Consider the following 21,098-nt stretch of genomic DNA (forward strand, 5'->3'; position numbering starts at 1 on the left):
TGGGGCGATGGGGCGGGGTCGGAGGAAAAGGGGCGGGGCAGGGAAAATACAAATTAAAATTTACAAATCAAAGGAAGAATGGAAGCCCGGCGGCTCGGCGGGCGCGCAGAGGTGCTCCGATGCCCCGGTGCCGGCCCTCCGCCTGCCCGCCTGTCAGTCCCGCGGGCCGAGCACTGCTCCGCAGCTCCCTCGCGGCACTCCGCCCGCCAGCTTGAGTAGAGGCTGCGGGCTGCAGCTCCGAGCGCAGGAAGGAGGGGAGGGGAAGGCGGAGGAGCAAACAGGAGGAGGGGAGGAGTGTGCGCGAGGGAGGGAGGTGGGGGAGAGCGAGTGTGTGTCTATTTCTGGCTCGGGAGGGGGTGGTATTTGCGGCAGAGATCCAGGGGCGGATGAGTAGGGGGCTGGGGGGAGATAAAGGATTCCACCAGTTTTCCTCCTCGCTTTCCACGCGGAGGCGGGACGCGTTCTCGGAGAGCACCGTGGTCCTCTGCCACGCCCAGAGTGTGGGGGGCAGTGAAAAGGATCTGTCGAGGAGATGTGAGGCGCAGGTAAAAGGGACCGAGACAGGGCAGCTCATGATGCAGGAGGGAAACGGGGCTCGTGGGACCGGGAGAGATGCTGGGAGCGGGGCTGGGGAAGCCGTACAATCCAGGTTGCTGGTTTCCCCACCCCCACACCAAACCGTGGCGGTTTCCCTCCAGGAAACTCCCAGTACCATCGTACTTCAGTCTCAGAGGCTCTCGGCTGCCCTCCAGAGGTAGGGGATACTCCCTGGGGTAGGGCGAAGGGATTGGGACAGGGGTGGCTCAGAGAGGCGGGCCGAGGGCTGACGGGGGAGGGGGCTCAGGGCATGGGGGAAAGGACCAACCGTTGGGATCAGGAGATTGGATTCCCATTCTAACTGACCTTGTCAAAGTCACTGCACCCCTTTGGCTCGCTGTCTTCTCTTACAGTGGTTATAATACCAGCTTAATGGGTAAAAGGGCTTTGGCACTGTAAAGCGTTTTGTCAAACCTAGGAAATCAGTTGGAGGCTTAGCACGGGTCCCCTGCAGGCCTGATCTAAAGTGGGACTGCAGAGCAATTTAAAAAGACAACATTTTCCTTTCTCCCTCCTCCCACTTGGACCCAGGGAAGAAAGATAGGGTGGAAGGAGCAGAGGCCAAGAGGGATGGAGCAAGCAGCAGTCCACCTAGGGCACTCCCTCAGTAGAGGGCGACACTGCCCATTCTCCCATGGCCTCCCAGGTCAGTGCCAAGTTGCCTGAGCAAATGGTTCTCAGGCAAGAAAATGAGGAACAGGAGAAAGCGGAGGGTATGACTCTGGAAGCAAAGCTTGCTCCAGAAGAGGTGGGCCCCAGATGGAGCCACACACTGGGGATAAAGCCCTAAGAATTCTTTTTTTTTTTTTTTTAGTTTATCTATTTTTTTTAGTGATCTCTACATCCAACGTGGGGCTCGAACTGTTGGCCCCATGATCAATATTTGCATGCTCTTCCAACTGAGCCAGCCAGGCACCTCAAGAACTCTCTGCCAGAATGTGCTAACCGTCAGATTATCTGCCCACCCCATCCCCAACCTTCCTCTCTCTAGCTTCCTGCCTGTCTCCTTAGAATCTGAACAACCCTGTGGCTGGGTCTCATGGTTCACCCACTTTCCTAGTGCTAATCATCACAGCCTGCTTGGTGTGAGAGGTATTTGTGTACATGTCTGTCTCCTCCACCAGCACTGGAGCTTTCTGGGTACAGAACTATGTCTCTCAGCACCTTGCAGGAAGCAGATGCCACAACTGTGTTAGTACAATGGATTTGAAGGCCTGAGCACTGTACACTGGGTCTGTCCCCTCTATGACTCTTGGGTCCTGGTAGTGTCTGTCCCCAGGCCTCTGCCTTCCATAATCCCAGGGCTGGATTGAGATACAACAAAATCTGCAAGGACAGGGATCATCACTGAGAGGATGTGCTTACCACAATACCAAGAACACACAGTTCCCAAGCAGAGGGGTGTTGGTAAGAAGCATGGGCCCTTGGCTGGGCTTTGGTCAATACAGAGAAAAATGGAGAATTCTGCCCTCAAGGAATTCAATGTCTGACAGGGGGAGTACAAGATAGACAACACAGATCTGGGAAAATAATCATCCTGACCCTGTGAAAAAGCAATGTCACATACACCAACACACTCATCCCAGATAGGCAGACACGGGTATGTGTATACTAGTTTCAGGAGTGACCTGCGGGAGACTGAGCCCTGCAGAGCAGGGACCCTGGCTGTCTCATTCACTGCTGTAACCCCAGAGTCTGGTACTTCCTTGCTAGGTGCTGGGTACATGTGAGCGTAGGAATAAGAGACTGCCCCACCAGGCAGAAGAGGTGGAGGAGGTCTTGAAGGCTTCCTGAAATACTAAGCAGTATAAACAGAGAAGGGTTCAGACCAGGAGGGCAGAAAGCAAGAGGTTGTTCAGGCTCACGCCCTGCTGCCTCAAAGGAGCAGAGAAAAGGGGCCGGGTGCAAAAACTTAGCAGAAGGTCCAGAGGACACATGCAGACCAGACTGGCCTCAGAGTCTATGTCTAGCACTTAGGAAACTCAGGGGTGGAACCAAGGCTTGTGATCTCAGATAGGGAATGACAAGCAATAGAGATCTTGTTAAAGGGACTTAGGTGGTATCATGCCAGAACAGCCCCGGCCACAGAGAGCACCCAAAGGTGAGGCCAGTCCTGGGATTTTTCTCTCTGGGCACACATGAGGTCCTCTTGCTTATGCCCAAACACAAGATCCCAGCTCAAGGAAGGGACCGAGCCCCATCACTGGTGCCAAGTCTCCAGGTAACCATGCCCTTCCTCCCCCATCCCACAGGGCACTTTTAATGAAACTGCAAACAATCACTTCTCAAGTCCTCATCCTTACTTAGGGGTCATTCCCTAATTTGCACCAGACACACCTAATTCAATCACACAGGAACTTCCCCTTTCCTAAAAATAGCGATTTGAGAATCTGGGGATCCTTGTTCTCTGATTTACCAGGTTACAGTAGCTCTTGCTTATTACCTCTATGTTTTTTCCCTGTATGTAAAATCATCTCTTTAGCGGACAAGGAGAAATTAACTGGTTGCCATCTGGCTGAAAACCATCATTTCCACTGTGGTCCATCCCGCCCAGTGCGTACTTCTGTAGGCAGACCTGAGGCTGTCACCCCTTGGTTTATTTGGCCTCTCGTCTCCAGTAGGTTTGTAGGTTTGCTCCTGTCAAATTAATCTTCAGAATCACTATGAGGCACTATTCCACTTTTTGCTATGTCCACCTGTACTTCCTTGTCCCTGCATGCCCACTGCACCCAGAAGCTGACCCTCCTTTCTTCCAGCCCTCGCTGGTCCCTGCGTGCAAGCCTGGTCTCTTCCCCGTCTTTACTCCTTTTTTGTTCCTCCGTGCCTCCTCTCCAGGGATAGCCCATGCCCCAAATCCCAAGTCCTTTCCTTTCCTTTCCTTCAATAAACAGCTCCTGAAATCCTGCCTCCTTTGAGGATAGAGGATTGTCCAGAAGAGAGGCACTAGCCCCCCATCCCGCCCTTTAACCGCTCCCAATCCCTCCTGCACGAGAGGCCACCTGTCAGTTTATGAGATGGAAAACACCTTCCATGCTCATCTCATGAGTTAATTCAGTGCTAATCCCCTAGTCCTCTCTCCGTCCACGTCCACCCGGTACTGTTCATCTTCTCACTGCCACTCTCTAAAGGGCTGTGCCATAGCCATGTTGGTGGCCTCTTTATTTTTTTTTTTTAAGATTTTATTTATTTATTTGACAGAGAGAGAGATAGCGAGAGCAGGAACACAAGCAGAGGGAGTGGGAGAGGGAGAAGCAGGCTTCCCGGTGAGCAGGGAGCCTGATGTGGGGCTCGATCCCAGGACCCTGGGATCATGACCTGAGCCGAAGGCAGATGCTTAACGACTGAGCCACCCAGGCATCCCGTGGTGGCCTCTTTAGTCATCTTGGCATCCTGGAACTTTCAGACGCTCCCTAATGCGACCTCTCCTTCTATCTGGTTCTTTTTTGATTCCTTTCACATCCCTTGAGTTTCCCACCAACCTCTACTGCAGTGGGAGCCTCTGCTGCCGTGGCAACAGCCATTCCAGCATCAGTCGATAAAGCCAATATGTGCAGAATGTTTCCTCGAGTGATTCCTAAAAAGAGAGGGACCTGCCCTGTCACATCATCCCCAAACCCGCCCTGAGCCCCTCCCAATCTGTGCCGTTTCCTCTTTCCCCAAGCCACAGAACAGATAGTCTGGGGAGGTCCGATGAGAGAAATCCTATGTGATGAGGGAGAGGACTGGCTGGGCAGGGAGTGGGTCCTGGTGATGTCAGGGCCCTGTGGAGGGCAACTGGATCCTGCCCAGTCTCCAAAGAGGAGGCGGGGAAAGAGGCTGGTTTGGAATCATGAAAATCCTCAATTTCCAGCTCCCCAGAACCACTCATCATCCCACTCCTCTATCTCCAAAGGCAATGGCACTTTCTACGGTGGGGTGGGATGAGTGATTTGACCACATGTGTTGACCGAGAACTTAAAGCAATCTGAGGAATGAAGACACAGGCACACAGCCAAGGAAAGGCATGCTGTGTGATTTTACATTCTCACACCATGTGCTGGGCAACAGATGCAACCCAGGTTGTCTGGGGGGGGGGGGGGTCTGCGGGCTCCCGCATTAGACTGGGGAGAGAGGAGGACAGGAAAAGGTAGAAAGGAGAGGTGGGCTGCCTCCACCCTGTTGACCTTGAAAGGTAACCTTGGGAGAAGAGGGGATCTGACGGAGGAGGGAGTGGACAAGTGAGTCCAAACTTGGTTCCAACAAGGACCAAGTCAGAGCAGGGAAGAGGGAAGAGTTTTCTTGATATCTGAGCTTACAGTAATGATCTGGAGAGCAAGAGCTAGGCACCTAGTCCCATGGCTCTGCAAGCCTAGCCCACCCACCCTGGGCCAGGCCAACTGAGTGACAGACACCCTCTTTAAGTCTGCCCTCCTCAGATCCCTATGATGAGGGTTTTTTCATCACCTCCCTAGCAGATTCTAATACCTATGCCTTTGTGGAGCGCCCTCCAGCATTGCTCCCCACCTCCTTCTGTCCTTTTCTCTACCCTGTCATTCCCCTATGTCATTCCACCCATCAGCAGGGACTTCTTGAGCACTCAAAATGTGTGCAAGTCCGGGCAGGAGGCTGCTGAAATGGCCGGTGCTCAGCACAGTCTCGTCTACAACCTGATGACCAGCTCCCCATTGCTCACCTCCTGTTCAGTGCACGCTAGGTGCCAGCTATGAGGAGTGCGGGAGGCTGCAGACACAAACTCCTGTCCTTGTGGAACCCCCAGTCTAACGGGAGACACAGACAATAAATGAGAAAGAAATGTTAGCTACTACAAAGCTCTCAGGAGTAAAACAAAGCAGGAAGGGGAATATGAAATCTCCAGCAGTAGGAGTTGAATTTTCAATATGGTGGCCAAAGAAGGCTTTAGTTAAGATGACATCTGAGTAAAAATCTGAAGGAAGAGAGGGAGCAATTTATATGGATAACTGGGGGAAGATTTCCAGGCAGAGGGAAGAGCCCTGTGGGAGAGTGCGCCCGGCCCAGCAGCAGAATCGCATGGAGATCCGCGTGGCTGGAAAGAAGGGGGGGGGGGGTGGCGGTGGGCAGCGAGGTCTGAGATATAACTGGAGGCAGTTATAACTGGAGGGCGTGGAAGGCCTTCTGGGTCATGACAAGGACGTGGTCTTTTACTCTGAGTAGGATGGGAGTCACTGGCAAGTTTGGAGAAGAGGAGTGACAGGACCCAGCTTCCCCCTTGAGAGGGTCACTTTGGCTGCCACTTAGGCTCATGGGCAGAAGAGTCGCAACAGCGGAGGTAAGAGAGGACGGTGGCTTAGAAGTGGGTAGTGACTTTGGCAGTGGTGCAAAGTGGTCAGACTCTAGTTATATTCTGAAGCCATTAGAATCTGCTGATAGACCAGGTGTGGGTGTGTGGGGTTTACAGAAATGGAGCATATCCCAAGGATTTGGGCCCGGACAACTCTAACATTGGACTGGCCTTCAACCAAGACAGGGAAGACTTGCGGAGGAGCTGGTTTTAGAGAAAGGATTGGCGTCTTCTGTTCTCCTCAGCCCTTCCGAAGGCCAAACGGCCCTCCCCTAGGACGCCTTCCCTCTCTCCACATGGTTCATTGCAGCCACTTCAATAATCTCTGAACATCCAGAGCCAACATTTTTCATTCACTCCTTTGTGTTTCCCAAGGATCCATCTTTGCTTGGTCTACTGATGATGAATTTTTTCTCAAAACCCATCATGGCTCTTTGCACATAGTGGGCTCTCAGAAATAGTTGGTGAATGACGACCAAGTAAATGAATGAATGCGTGACTCAGAACAGATGTGTGGGGGATGGAAAACACAGTGACCTCTCAATACCCCGTGGTGAGAGACACTGCAGCTGGTGTGCTGGAATGGGAACCAGGCTCTGGGATGAGGTCCCAGCAACATCTTTGCTTCCTTCTCTGCAGCCCTGGGCCACAGGGAGGCCAGCAGACCCTCTCTTTGCCCCTTCAAGGGAAGCTCCAGTTTTTCGGGGGAGTGACCTGGGGACATACCACAACTGAGACCCTCTCCTCCCCAACATCTCTATCTCTGCTCTACTCGGAGGTGTGGAGAGCTTTGCGACATCTCTGGAAGACAGAGGCAAGAGTGGGCAAGATGTCCTCAGAGCCCAGGCTCCCTGGCATATGTGACAGTCTCAGCTGGAATTTGAGCCCCACCCTTCGCTGCCATCTGCAGAAGAAAAGGGGCCAATGGACACAGTGGTCCAACATGGATGCACCAGCTTCCTCATACCTCCAAGGGCCTCATCCAGGAAGCCTTCCAAGATTGATCCACTTGCTTCCTCCCAGCCCAGTTGCTACTTTGCTTTGCCAGGACATTGGTAGAAATATGGATTCTGCAAGGCCCTCGCTCAGCATCTCTGGTCCAAGGAGGCGCCCAAGCCCAGGAGTTGGGAATTTTTCTTCTGGGCCACAAGGTCAGCAGTGCAGGCTCAGAAGAGATTTGCTATTTGCCCGCCTACTGGGGGAAAATCAGGCTCAGCAAACCAAAGGCCGGGTGTGGAGCCAGGGATCATAGGCCTTAGTCTACCCTCTGGCCTAACTATCTCTGGGAGAGCTTTTAGGAGGGTAGAAATGCTGAGAAATTCTAAACTACAACCCACATTCCTCGGGGCTCACAGCAGCCTGGATGCAGCTCCCCTGAGCCTCTACGCCAACAGGACAGGGATGAGCCTGCCACCTGGTGAAATGGGAAGGGCAGAGAGTAGACCCTGAGAAGGCAGTAAGTCACCTCTTAACATACAGGGAAACAGGACCCGAGCCCAAAGCCCAGCATGTCCAGCTGCAGGTGCAGGACCGGGCTCTCCAAGTCTGATACCTGCTGGTACAGAGCCAAGCGCTGACCCTGCGAGGCATTCAAGGCCTTCACGGCTCTGGCTCCACCACCTGGTAACCTTGCCCTCTCATGATTCCTGCCTATCCTCTGGTCCAGGCCTAATCCCACCCCTGCTCCCTGTAACCCAGATGCCCACTGCACCTGAGGTCTGCATGGGGGTCTAGGAGTGCAGTCACATTAAACCTGGCCCACAGAATCCTGGGGACAAGGGCAGAGAATTCCTCCCTTGGTGACCTACAGCACCACCAGCCCCTTGCCCTTTGTAGCTCAGCCTCATGCCCTTTGTCCTGGGGTCCTGGTCACTTCTAGTGGACGTGGCAGTACCAACCAGTGCAGGACCCCTTCAGGACTTCCCTCTTCTCAAGTCTTAGAGGTCCTGGTTCTCTTCTTGACTTGCTATGTGGCCTTAAGAGAATGCCTCCATCTTCCTGTAATGAAACGTGTTCTCATTGGTTACATAAGAAATTAGGTGGAAGTACGGGGTGGAGAACCTTAAATCCCTCTGCTCATGGCCTTCTAGCAGGGAAAGGCCAAAGGAAAACACCTAATCTAGACGACTCTGAAATTGCACTCATTTAAAATTAGATCCCTGTGCTCCTTGAGCTAATAAAGAGACCAGGATAAGAAGTCTTAGATGTTTCCCACATGTGTTTGGCTTGTATGTTGCCATGGCAACTGTTCCATACACATCCATTGGGGTGTTCATTGCACATTGGGCTCCAGATGAGCTCTGCAACACCCAGGTCCACTGCCCCTAGACTAGGACCAGCCCAGATCAGTTGTCATGGCAACCACAGGACTGTGAGGGGGGACGAAGAGGGACAAGGGTAGCCTGTGTGCGTGCAGCTGTACCCATGTACAAAGAGAGACACACAAACTGCCTGTGTGCACGTACGGAGACACACAAACTGCCTGTGTGCATGTATCCTGTTATACGGGCAAACCTAGAATCAAATCTGACCTGTTACATGGGCAAACCTAGAATCAAATCTGACCTATCCATGCAGAGTTGATTGTTTTAAGGTCATTGAATCACAACACTAAGTGGAACCTCAAAGATAATACTCAACATGCTGCTTTAGAGCAGAACCGACGCATTTGTAATAAATCCCATTACCTCACTGTGGGCCAAGGAAACACAAAAACCTGATGACAGAAAACAAAAGGTCCAAACCTGAGGTTGTCTGGCCAACGCTGTGATATTATTACTGAAGAGGAGAACTTCCTAACCTGTGTTCACAAACTGGTTTGAGAAGGTCCGTGAAACCAACCGTCAAATATAAGTTTTGTGTTGTGAAGAGTCCATTTGTCTGGGGAGACATATCATAATGCTAACCAGGTTCTGAAAGAGGTCCTTGAAGCTAAAAAGTTAAAAACAACTGCAAGAGTAGGGAGAAACCTTTACCCACCTGACCTAGAACCAGCTGGGGACCCTCTCACTACTCTGGAGAGAAAGATGCTCACATACCAGGGCTATACCCATTCTCTCAGGGGGCACCTCTGTGCTTTATGAGGGTTTTTGTTAGGTTTTTATTTATTTTTTTAAAGATTTTATTTATTTATTTGACAGAGAGGGACACAGCAAGAGAGGGAACACAAGCAGGGGGAGTGGGAGAGGGAGAAGCAGGCTTCCCATGGAGCAGGGAGCCCGATGCGGGGCTCGATCCCAGGACCCCGGAGATCACGACCTGAGCTGAAGGCAGACGCCCAACGACTGAGCCACCCAGACGCCCCTTGTTAGATTTCTAAAGAGACATTAAACTTAACACAGGAATTTCATTGAATTTTAATAGAATAATCACTGGCAATTACTTAGTATATAAAAACTGCTCTGCAAATGTTAAGAATAGTCATTGGTATGACGGGTGGGAGTTTCAAAGCATGATGAGAACTCTACCTTTCACCCAGTCTGATTTCATCCCAAGGAGCTTACCACCTCTGTGCTTCTTCCTGCCCCACGGAAACCCAGGTTCTCGGGCAGGCAGGATGCAGCAAGCTCACTGGGTCAAGCTCCTGGCCCTGGACTGTGCCAGTCTTTATGTGAACACGAGAGCCGCTCGCCCTCCACTTCTGATGGGGCTGAGCTCTCCTCCCACTCGGAAGTTCTCTTATCAACGTGACCTCGATCATTCTCAACACGGAACACACTCATTTGCTTCTCCAGCCCTCTGTGGAGGTGGGATGATTTTCTTGAGAGAAGGGATGACTAAGACTAACCGCTTCTCTGTCCTGCCCCCTTCCCCTCGCCCCCCCAGGGCTTGGATGACCCCACACTCGCTGACCCTCTCTCTGCCCTGACCCTTTAATTATCTTCAGCTCTCTCTGAAGCACAGGACTCCCACAGCCCGGGAGCCACACACAGGAAGGCAGGGTTTTGATTCCTTCCGCCTCTTAAAGGACCCGGGACAAGGGATATTATGACTGGGGTAATTCTCAGCACTTAATCTTCCTGCTTATTGTGTCTACGTCGCTCACTCTCTTCAACGGCCTCTCCCCAGAGCTCCTTCCGTGTGGGCCTGCTGGGCGGCCTTATTGTGTGTGGGGGGGAAGTCTCTCTGTGGGGGACCCTAATCCTCTTATCAAGGGGATAGAGGAAGTACAGGGAAGGGGGGGGAGCACTGTGTTCCGGTTTCTGCCCATTCAGTGGTGCCAGAGGGAGGGACTAAAGCCTCTCTTGGAGCCAGGGCTCCTTGAGATGAAGCTGCCTGCAGGCCTTCCCAGGGAGACCCTGTTTCTCAGAAGTTGTGAACAGGACTGGCCAGCTTTTGCCTCAAGGGATGGGACAAAGACCTGTGAAGTCAAGTCTTTAGGGCATCACTGAAACGGGGTTTCTCTGGATTAGTTATGGAAGTTTCTCTCCATTGGTCATGGAAGGACAGTGGTGAAAGTTTAGCAAATAGTTCAAGTTCCTTCCTCCTCCCATGGCTGAAATTTCTAGCAGCCCCAGAGACCCCTAGATAACACTCTGAAATTGTATGGGGTAGTCGGATCTGGAGAGATTCCTAGTAACTGGGCCTACCTCCTCCCAGTACATACCCTTATCCTCAGGGCCTTCCCGTGGCCCACAGGCGCACAGAGAAAGAATGAAACAAGAGGCCAGCGCTTCCCAGGAAGAACTAAAGAAGTTCCTCTCAGTTGGGAGAGCTGAATCTCCAGAAACCTGCCAGAAGGAAGCTGAGTCGAGGTCAGACAGGTACGGGGTATAGGAGACAATTCTCTATAGGACAACCATTTTGACATTCCACTAAAACGGCTCCCACTGGGTCAAATTCACTGCTTGGAGATTAATCCCATTCCCAGCCAAATGCTGTCTTGCGAAGTCACTCAGCCTCCTCCCTCCCCCTTTCCTCCTCCTAAGAAATAGAATCCAGATCCCTCTAGTTTCTATTTCAAACTCCTCCAGCAGGGTACCTCAGATGACCTCACTTCTCTGGCCTCTTCCTTCACAGGCCCCTCCTAGAGCTAGGCTCTGTCCTGCTGGTTATCCCGCTGCCCCTCCCCGGCTTCCCGGTGGCACCGCAGGACTTGGGACATGTTCCCTTCCAGCAAGGTCATGGCATGCATGGCTAAGAGCGTGACGTCCAAAGGCCAGCTGCCTGGGTTCCAATCCCGGCTGGACCACTCTGGGCATGTCGCGTAGCCTTTCCTCATTTCCCCATCTGTAAAGTGGGCATGTTAGTAACAGCACTCTCCTCAGTAAGGAACAATAACGCATATTAAGCAGTTACTATGTATCAGTGCTCCTCTAAGCACTTTATACATTGGTGTATTTGGTCCTCATGGTGAAGGTACTGTCATCATCATGGAGGCACAGAGAGATTAGATCATTTACCCAAGGCTGCACCGATAGCAAGTGGTAAAGCTGTGATACGAAGCTAGGGAGCTGTTCCAACTCTCACACGGTTGTTAGAAGGATCGAAGGTGCTTACTGGCAGGGCCTGATGCAGAGGAAGCCACAGCAAGTGTTAGCCACTGCTACGCGGTATTATTATTACCTCCCTTCCCAGCTCCTAGAAGCCGACTTGGTCCCAGACGGCCACCCTGTTTACCCAAACTGGCCCTCCAGAGACCCCCGAACTCCCGAGCCTCCTCTGGCCTACAGCGGCACGGAGCTGCCTGAGCCCTGACAACAGAGCTAATACCATCTGCCCCTGAACTCGGCCTGTGTTTTCTAGTCAATTGTCTGCACGTTCTCTCTCCACGGATGGCTAGGACATCAGGCTCGGCGCACCCTGAAAGTCCCCAGAGGGCAGGGAACACAGCAGTGTGAACTCAGCATGAAATGACACAGGTTTGGGATGACAGAGAAGCCAGTGACATCCCGGGGCTTGCTCACGTTGAGAACGATGTCAGCAGGACTATGGCTCCCTGACCCTGTTTCCTTCCCCACCATTTGGCGGAGGTTAAGGGAGACAGTGTGCCAGTGACCCAGTGAGTGCTGGGAGCAGCGGGAAGGCAGGGGAGCAGTGCTGGAAGGCTGGAAGGCTGGGCTTTTTGACAAGCCAGGATTCAAATCCTGGCACAGCCCCCCTAGCTGTGTGTCCCCAGACAAGCTAGTTCATGTAACTTCTCTGAGCTGGAGTTTCCTCATCTATTGCACAGAATAACAGTTCCACCTCTAAAGGGTTGCAGAAGATGCTCATGAAGGACTTCACGGGAAGCATCTAGCACGGAGCCCTGCACCTAGTAGGTGTTCAATAAATGGTAGTCATGGTTACCACTTGGTCATTTTAGAGTTGGGGACACCAAAAGGCAGGAGTCCTGGCTTCAATTCCCCTGCTAACGAACCAGGCAGTCGTGAACAAGTCTGTTTCTCTCTGAGCCACATCGCTCCCCATGGAAAATGAGGCCACACGTCGGTGATGGGGAAAGTTCATTAGAGCTTTGACTTCCTGTGTTCTTTGATTTTCCAAGTCATCGGTAGCCCTGGGATACTTGGAGTTGGCCTGAAGCCCCCAGAAGAGCACGGGGGGCTTGCTCTACTGTGCTGGAGCCACCTAAGAGCCCTGAACAAATTCCTCTCCCAGGGAATGCAGTGACCAGACCTCTCTCCTGCCCCCGGCGGAGGGCACACCAGGTATCCAAGTTTTCTCAGAAGGGGGACTCTATCCCTGCTCCCAAATCCACAAAACATGAAAAAACTTAATTCTGGCTTAAAGATGGAGTCGGCTCGACAAGGGAGAAGAAAGAAGGAGAAAAACAAAACAACTCCAGCATGAGGCCAAACTCTACACTGCCCCTCCTATTCTATATATATCAAGCCTTGTGTGAGAAGCAAGGCGGGGAGGAAGCTCTAGCTTGTTCCCCAGCAACACATGTGATGATGAGAGAAAGTACCCTTCATTATGTGTCCACTTAGCACTCAAACATGCCACAAAGTGGAAGTAATTAAGGAACCTGTGTCAACCTTGGGGCAACCTTTCCCAGTCCTCCTGCACACGGCCTCACACACGTGGGCACACAGAAATGTCAGCACTGGCTTCCACTGGCTTTCCAAATTAAGATCTGATGGTGGCACCAAGGGGAGTGTTGGCAGATGGGACCAGCACGGGTCCCTCACCAGCACTGCCAAGTGAGCCAAGAAGTGCGTCAGGGCACACACCCAAACACCCATGGGCTAGGTGCAGAACACCCCTGGGACATATGAAGGCCAAGGCCCAACACCACTGTGTGTGGCAAGTCATTGTGGGAAATTCTCTTCCTGCTCTACAAAGCTTATCTCACCTCATTTGGACTCCATTCCCAGGCAGAATAAGTAAGAAAGTAGTACAAGGCTGAGAAAGGTCTTAGTCTTCCCTGCTCCCCTCAAGGCCTCTGTCCCGTCAGATGCCTGGATGTCTGAGAGGGCCATATTGGGAAGAGAACAGAAGAAAGGCTGGTTGCTCCTCATCAGCCAGCAAGAAGCAGGCCCACAGAGGATCACTGACTTGTGTAGTCAACCCCCTGACCTTGGGTTCCTTATTCACTCTCTCAATTCACCATTTCACCAAACACTGATCAGCGAGCACTGTGCTAGGTCATGGGGAGCAAGACGGGTTCACAAACAAGAAGGAAGGATGTTTGAGCTACAAAAGAAAGCAGACCTGCCCCTTGTTGTCTACAAATTGATATGGGAATCACATGGTCAATAACTGTGCTGGATTCTGTGAATGACACCATTATAGGATATGGTATTCTATTCTCCAAGGCACCCAAATATCCTTCTACAAATTGAGGGGCGTAATGCCAGTGTCCTCCTCGTGCTAGAGGGCTTCATGTGGGCAGGACTGACTGGGGTGCCGGATCAGTTCCTACAAGGGCAGGTCACTGCCAACCAATCCTCTGGGTCAGGCTCACTGGAGTGAATCTCTAGCCTATGAACTCCTTGAAACAGGTCAGAGTCTTATTCATCTCTTTGTTTTATTTTTTTCTATAGGAATGCCATTTTAAATTTATCTATCTATCTATCTATCTATCTATCTATCTATCTATCTATCTATCTATCTATTTATTTATTATTAAGGTAGCCTCCATGCTCAATGTGGGGCTTGAACTCATGACCCCAAGACCAAGAGTAGCATGCTCTCCTGACTGAGCCGGCCAGGTGCCCCTTATTCATCTTTTACCTTAGTGCTGAGCACAGTGTTTGGCACAAGGCAAACACTCATTGATGGTTTGTTGATTGAATGAAAGAAGAAATGAATGAATGAATCATGTAATGCTCTGAGTGAAGTTCAGAGGTAGGGGAACAGGGCATAAAATGGAAGTCTTCCATTGTCTCTCTTCTCATCTCTGTTTTCTTCAGGCTTAGAGTGCAGGCTCCCCTACAAAGCACAAGCAGACCCTAAATCTCTCTCTCTCCATCCAACCCATCGGCATGCTCGGCATAGCCTTGGCTGACATGGATCGCCATGATGACTAGGGAGTGGCAGAGCAGAGGCAGTGAACCTGGTTTCTCCTCCCCAGGAGCCTTGGAGGAAGCAAGGGCTTCTCCCTTTTCTCTCACCTCCAAAGGTTCACTGGCACTCCACCTCACAGAGGAACCCAACCTGGGATCTATCGGACACGCCCAGAGCTGGCTGGTAAGGATGGTCTTCCAGCTGACGAGCCTGAGGGATTCCTAAAGTCAGGCTGGGGCAGATGCTAAAAGTGAAAGTCCTCTCCCCAGCTCATCGGATAATGATTATGAACAAGAGCCTAGTTAGGTGGAGATCATTAGACTCCAACAGAGTGGCATACACATAAGGAAGCCATTACACTAACAAAACTGCAAATGTAAAAATAGAGCTGCACATAGTTTCCTGGTTACCACATTCTAATTCTGATGGTTTTTCAGTGCCAGTGACATTTGGTTTCCTTTGTCCCCCACCATGCCCTGGTTCCTCTGCGGGTGTACTTATTGTGGGAGGCAATGGCTTACTTTCTAGATGCCCAGGCTCCACCCCCATAAACCTCCTTTACAAGGCTTGCCATGGAGTGAGTGTTGCTGCTCTGTCTTCGGGGTCACAATGGCCCCAAGACCACTGCTGGGGCCCAGGCTGGCAGAAGGCTCAAAGGGCCCGGCCCCCAGCCTAGAGGAACACCCAACCACCTGCACAGAGGGGACGAAGAAAGCAGGAATGGCATCCTACTGGGGTCCAAAGGCATCAGGGTCAGGCTGTGTCGTGCGCCCGAACTTTGCCCACCGGAGTCAAGCTCCGAAATGAAGCTGAGACAAAACCTCTGGACAATCTCAGGTTTGCCAAAAGCAAGCTCGTCCTTTTCCTAGGACAAGCCCCCTTTGGAAACTAAAGGACAGACAGAGCCGGTGCCCAGCAGTGTGGAGTCTCGAGTACCTCTCGTGTGTACCACAGTCATCCTCTAGGTATTTTTTAATGTTGCAAGAAAATCAACACACACACCTAAACCCCGCTAAGAGTTTAGAATCTGACCAATCTAGGACCTGACCTAGGGCACACGAGCATTCCCCCATCTGCTCACCAGTCATTCAGTCAGAGACACCTGCTGAGCCCCTGCCGTGGGCCAGACACTGGCCTGAGGATGCACCTGGGGACACGCAGCATCTCTGCCCCTACAGAGCATCACTGTGTTCCAGTTTTGGGGCTCCTCTTGGTAAGCCTCACATTCTGGCTCCTGAGGCTCAGGCACCAGTACGACATGCATCAGGTGATATGTTGTGACTACTGGGTGCCCCAGAGAAGGTGACAGGTGTGGGAGTGGTCCTGGGAGAGGTAGCAGCTGTGAGGCAGTTAGCCAGATGGCTTTGGGCTGCCTCGCTGGTTCCCAGCACCTCCACTGTTCATCTGGGCTTTGCTTGGGACCTGGCTCTTGGTTCTCAATCTCCTAGCCTGTTCCTTTTTTTGTCATGGCCTCGGTGACTCCCGGACCTGAGCACTGGATAAACAGGGCACCCCCTGGCCACTTCCCCCTCCTGACTTGGACGTGCCCCTGGATTTGATGGACCAGCCCTGGGTTGCGCCAAGCATGGCAAAAACTCAAAGTGCAATTCGCAGGCTGATGGCTCATTGTGAAGAGAAGGACCTGTCTAGCCAGGTCTCTTCTCCCACAGGGGCAGTGAGGAGACTTCTAGTCCGGTGGCCTCCCCAGCCCAGGAGGAAGTCTTTCCTCTAGAACACTCACCTGCACAGGAGAAGCTCTCCTCAGTCCCACCAGGGCAGCCGGAGTAGCCATCAAGGACCCAGCTGGCCTGAGGGAGGGGGCCAGGTTCCTGGTCCGTCTGAAGCCTGTGGGACAGAGAAGGGGTGGTCACTCATCACAGAGGTTGTCCTGGCCTTGAAGCTTCTCCAAGGGTCTAAGGATACCCCCTTGGAGCTCAGTTCTTCTCCTGTGCTAGTGCTCTGCACCCCTCTGAGCTGGGCCTTCCCTGGCAAGCATGGATACGTGTGTGTCCTCAGCACGAAGTAGGACTTGGGCAAAGTGAGGCCAGTGGTAGAAAATGGGGGAACTCGTGAGGGCACTGGGATGCCTGATGCCAGTCACCCTTTGGTGTTCCACTGATCCCAGGAACACCAATCGCCCACAGGACAGAGGAAACCCAGAGTAACTGCAGGCCTTGGGTCCTGCATCCTGCCATGGTCCCTACTCTCAGGCTGTGCCTGGATTACAGCCGTGTTCACACACAGAGGGAAGAACTTCCTCTGAAGCGCAGGTCACCGACTCCTTATGAGGGCTTAGGGGGCACGCAGGCCTCCTTGGGCTTGCTCACAGTCCAGGCAGTGAGGAGGTCAGGGAAGAAGGAAGGGTAGGCTCAGCTGAGGTCACAGCGACTCCCAGGAGCATAAGTCCATGCTGGGCCAGTGTGGCAGCAGGAAGGAAGGGTGAGGTCTCCGGGCACCAGCTCCCAAGTGCACGCAGACTTCTGAGCACAACCCCAACCGTACAATCGCTCCCAGGAACAAAGGCTGTGGGAGCTTTTATTATAGGCAATTACCCTGGGCTCTCAGAGCTGGCCCGCCCACCCGTCCGCCCGCTGTCTCCAGCTAAATGGACCCTTTGGCAGCTTGGCAGGAGGGGGCGGGGAGAGCTGTGCAGGCAGGAGGGAAAGTTGATGTCTGGTCCTGGGGCCGGGGGCTGGGCTTGGGGGACCCTGTGAGTCTCCAGTGCTACTGAGATTTGTCTTCTCTCTCCAGTTTTTCCTTTTTTTCAACCCAAATCTGGGACTCTGGGCTCAGCTCTGCTATTAACTCACAGTGAAATGCAGAGCAAATCTCTTCTCCTCCGAGTCCCACTTCCATCATGGGATAGAAGAGATGGACTCCAAGGCCCAGATCAGTCTGACAGTCCAGGGTTGTGTGAGGTGTTTGCTGCTCCTGCATGGCTCTCTCTAAGCCATGCAGGCAGTGTTGGGCTCTTGTGTGTCTGCAGGCCCCTGAGCTGGGGGCTTGCGATAGAGCAGGGTGGGGGGGTACTCAGAGAAAGCAGGAGACCTCATCTTGCCCTGGGGAGTGCTCGGTCTGAGGGGGTCGCTCACCATGTACTGCTGTCAATTCAATATCAGCCTGATGTTCGAGTATCAGGGGGACAAAGAAAAACTGGAGTTGGTTGGTTTCTTGGAAGAAATGAATATAGACTTGGGTTTTTGAAGGGATGCAACATACTGGTGAGAAAACAATAGGACATTCTACCGGGGAGAGGGAATTCTAGGTAATGTACATGTTTCACTGAATAGCATCATATAGGTAGAGCTAAGCACCGCCTGACCCAGAGCAGGTAGCAAGAACTAGCGTTAGAAATACAAATACTTTGCTGTCATGCTTGTTGGTGCCATAATTATGCTGCCAGGGTGAGTGGGCGTGCACTGGCCCAGGAGCACCGAGGAAGGTGGCCTCCATGTCTCTAACCTCAGTCGGTTCTACACTCTCATCTCTGCCTGCCTCCACCTCCCCAAACTCGGCCAGGACCCCAGGCCTCCCTTCACTCTCCAGCCCAAATGGACAGTTTCATCTATGCCTGAAGCTGGTTAGAGGTTGAACCAGATAGAAGAAAACCAATAACCCTACCCTCCTGACCCCACTGACTGCACCCTCCTCAGTGAAGTCTGACCAAAGGCCAGCCTGAGGAGGGAAGGAGAGAACTTTTGGAAAAAGAGAACACTAGGCAGGTGGAAAAAGGCAGCCCCAGGGTACTGAAGCTGTAAAGGGCTCTCTTCCAGGAGAGCAGAGGAGAATGAGGTTGTAGATCTGCGGAAACCAGCTGTATGAGAGCAGAGGATCTGGAGAGCGGATTGAGAGGCATTTACACCTTCTCTGGGGTCCAGAGAGCCGGGGGGACCAGAGGGAGGCGGTGGCGGGTCAGAGAAGAGGCAGGAGATATACTTCCTTGGGAAGGACCGTACCTGGACCCCGTGGACAGAGATGGCTATGGAGGACAGGGCAGGGCAAGAGAAGGCTGGCGATCTGCTCCCTGGAGAAGCAGGTGGGGCAGGACCGGGCTGGAGATGGGGAGGGAGCACAATAACCTGTTTCCAGGAGCAGCTGGGACTTTGCAGAAGGCCAAGGTGCTGGGGGTGGGGGCAGGAGATTTCCATGAAAACAGGATGTCTGTGCCTTCTAGGGAGCTGATGGCACCTCCTTGGCTATGCAACTTGCAAGGGTAGCCCAGCCTGGCCCTTGGCAGAGTGACCCGTGGCAGGCACTCCAGGCCCCGCAGGGTGTACTGGGCTCCCTCCCATCTTCCAGTGGCACCTAGGGGTGTCCCTCGTCCTAATCTGCCCTTGCCCGAACCACGGCCCTCCCTGCAACCCTAACCCAGGGCCTGAAACAGGCAAGGTCTAGGAGGTGGATGGTGAAGAAAACTGCCCCCCCCCAGGTTGGTACAACACATTTCCATTTCTGTTGAAATGCAAACATGCAATAAATGTTTGCTGAGTGAAGGAAACACGGTTCTGTTCAGGTTGCATTGAAATGTTCAAAGGAAGAAGTTCTGACCTCTTTGGAAAATGTCAGAGTCTAAATCTGCCGGGGGACGTGTAGGGTAGATAATGTAAAATCTTAAACGATTTAATGCCCACTTTTCCCGAAGGTTGAATTCAAAATGAAGGATGTCAGGTAGAAGGAAATCAGGTAGGAGAAGAAAGCCAAAGAGTCACCAGGGAGACACTGTACTGATTGGGAAAAGGCCATTCGAAGGAAGGTCTGCCCTGCATGCGTGCTTCCTTGAGTTCTCTCACCAGCTGGAGAATCTCAGTGGAGGTCACGAGGGACAGACGGACAGACACAGACAGGAGGAGTCCCTTTGGAGAAGGAACATGGGCGCGCTGTGTGGGTGGTACATCGGGCAGAAGAGATGTTCCCAGAGGCAGGGATCACCCAAATGATGACTTCCTTTGATCACGGTGTCAGCTAGAATTCCTGCCATGATGGGAAGCTCACTGCCTTATCAGTCATTTGTAAACCTCTCCAGTTGCTGGAAAGTTCTTCCTCCTGAGCTTCCAATTTGTCTCAAACTGACTTCTAACCCCGTGACACCAACTCAGTGCTCTGGACCCGCACCGGCTAAATCTAATTCATCTTATGACATGACAGCTCTTCAAATATTTGAGAACAGCTCTCAGACCCTCTCTAAGCCTCCCTTTTCCAAAGTAAACTGCTTCAGCTCTTTTAATCATTCTCCTAAAGCCTTTTTTGGATCCCTCATCAACCTGTTCACCTTTCTTGAAGTGTATTTTTGGGCATCAATGCCCTTTTAAAATGTGGCTTTCCTAACTGTGATACTCTAAAAGAGGCATGACCAATGGCGAATAGAGTAGGACTACCGGCTTCCTGGTCCTGGGCCCCGGATGTCTCTAACTGTGGTATAAGAGTGTCTGGAACTTTTCAGAGACCAAGTCACACTGTTGGCTTCTAGTACAAGTGAAACTCCTATAGTTCCCCACCCCCACCCCCCAGATGTTCTGCTGCCACAGAGGAACCCCCCCTCACCCCCCCCCCCCCGCCATGTCCCGGGAACGGTGTACAAGCTTCTCTAAACCCTAGATTGTAAGTGGATTTCTCCTCACACCAGCGCAGAGAAAAAGCCCAGGAAGTCAGGCTAGCCAGAGAGGTACTTAATTTGCATTTGAGCATTTCAAAACTGTGTGACACTTAATAATTAAAATTTAGTTTACTTAATGTGGCCATTTTAGTAAAGATATTTTTATTAAAAAAACAATGTACTTGATGGATCGAGGCCCCCTTCTCTTGGGGCTGGCTGCTGGGTGCCAGCTCCATGCCTCCCTGCTTCCCTCCCCACCTGCTCCCCCCAGCTCACCTGTACTGGAAGGGGGCCACTGTGGCAGTGACTGGCTGACTCTGCTGATGGCCCGAAGCGAAGCTGATGGCCCCAGGGGTGGGGGAGGGGCGTTTGCTCGGCAGGGGGCTGCACCCTGGGGAGGAAGCCCCTGATACTGCCCCGGCATCAGGCTCCAAAGACCTGGGGACCCCTGAACTTCTGTAGTTTGCATCTCTTTGATCCTTTCCTGGGTAGGTAGGAAGTTTTCGACCTTCAGGAGCCCCTGGTATTTGAGTTTCTCCAGGAGAGCTTGTTCGGGACGGGCTCCTGCCCCGGCTCTGGCGGACTGGAATCCCTTCTTGAGCCACCTTCTTCTTTCCCTGGGTGCCTTGTGTCTCCCCAACTCTCCTGGCCCCAGCCCAGCTGGAGAGGGCTGCTTTTGGGGTTGCCCTGGGACTGCTCCATGGGGAGCTGGAAAGGCCTTCGCCACCCTCAGCTGACTCTCTCACCACCCCAGAAGCCTTGGGGGAGCCTCTCCCTCGGGAGGCCTTAGGAGAGGAGTTTCTGGAAGGGCCTCCCGCCTTGCCCAGTCTTGGGGAGGCTGCACGCTGGGGGCTTAGGGCCAGGCCGGCCTGGCGTGGCCGCAGCTGGGGAGAGGCGCCTGGTGTATGAGTCCTGGTCTGGGAAGCAGCTCGAGGCACAGGGATGGAGGAGGCATAGTGGGGGCGGCTGGCAGAGTTCACGTTGGCCATCCCATTCATGGCTAGCAAGGCAGCAGTGAGGACTACTGTCCTGCAGAGAGAGGAGAGAAAAGAGGAACGTTAGGCCCCATCCCAAGCTGCTGCTCCTGAGTGTATACAGGCGATGCCAGGGTCAGGGGAGGAGGCACAGGCATCCAGGCTGGGCATCAGGGCTCCTGGCTTC

General features: G+C 52.7%; 1 protein-coding gene across 9 annotated transcripts in view; it reads right to left on the reverse strand.

The window, feature by feature from the left end:
• NAV1 (neuron navigator 1) overlaps nucleotides 1–21,098 on the reverse strand; it is a 238,976-nt gene that overhangs the window by 146,792 nt on the left and 71,086 nt on the right. For all 9 annotated transcript variants that reach the window (XM_027610115.2, XM_027610114.2, XM_027610113.2 and 6 more), the window contains exons 2-3: nucleotides 20,214–20,966; nucleotides 16,086–16,189 (exon numbers count right to left, since the gene is read on the reverse strand). In XM_027610115.2, coding sequence (XP_027465916.1) covers nucleotides 16,086–16,189; nucleotides 20,214–20,935 — 826 coding nt within the window. In that variant the 5' untranslated portion in view covers nucleotides 20,936–20,966. The remainder of the gene's footprint in view (nucleotides 1–16,085; nucleotides 16,190–20,213; nucleotides 20,967–21,098) is intronic.

Source organism: Zalophus californianus, chromosome 10 (genome assembly GCF_009762305.2).
Source record: "Zalophus californianus isolate mZalCal1 chromosome 10, mZalCal1.pri.v2, whole genome shotgun sequence".
Classification (NCBI taxonomy): Eukaryota; Metazoa; Chordata; class Mammalia; order Carnivora; family Otariidae; genus Zalophus; species Zalophus californianus.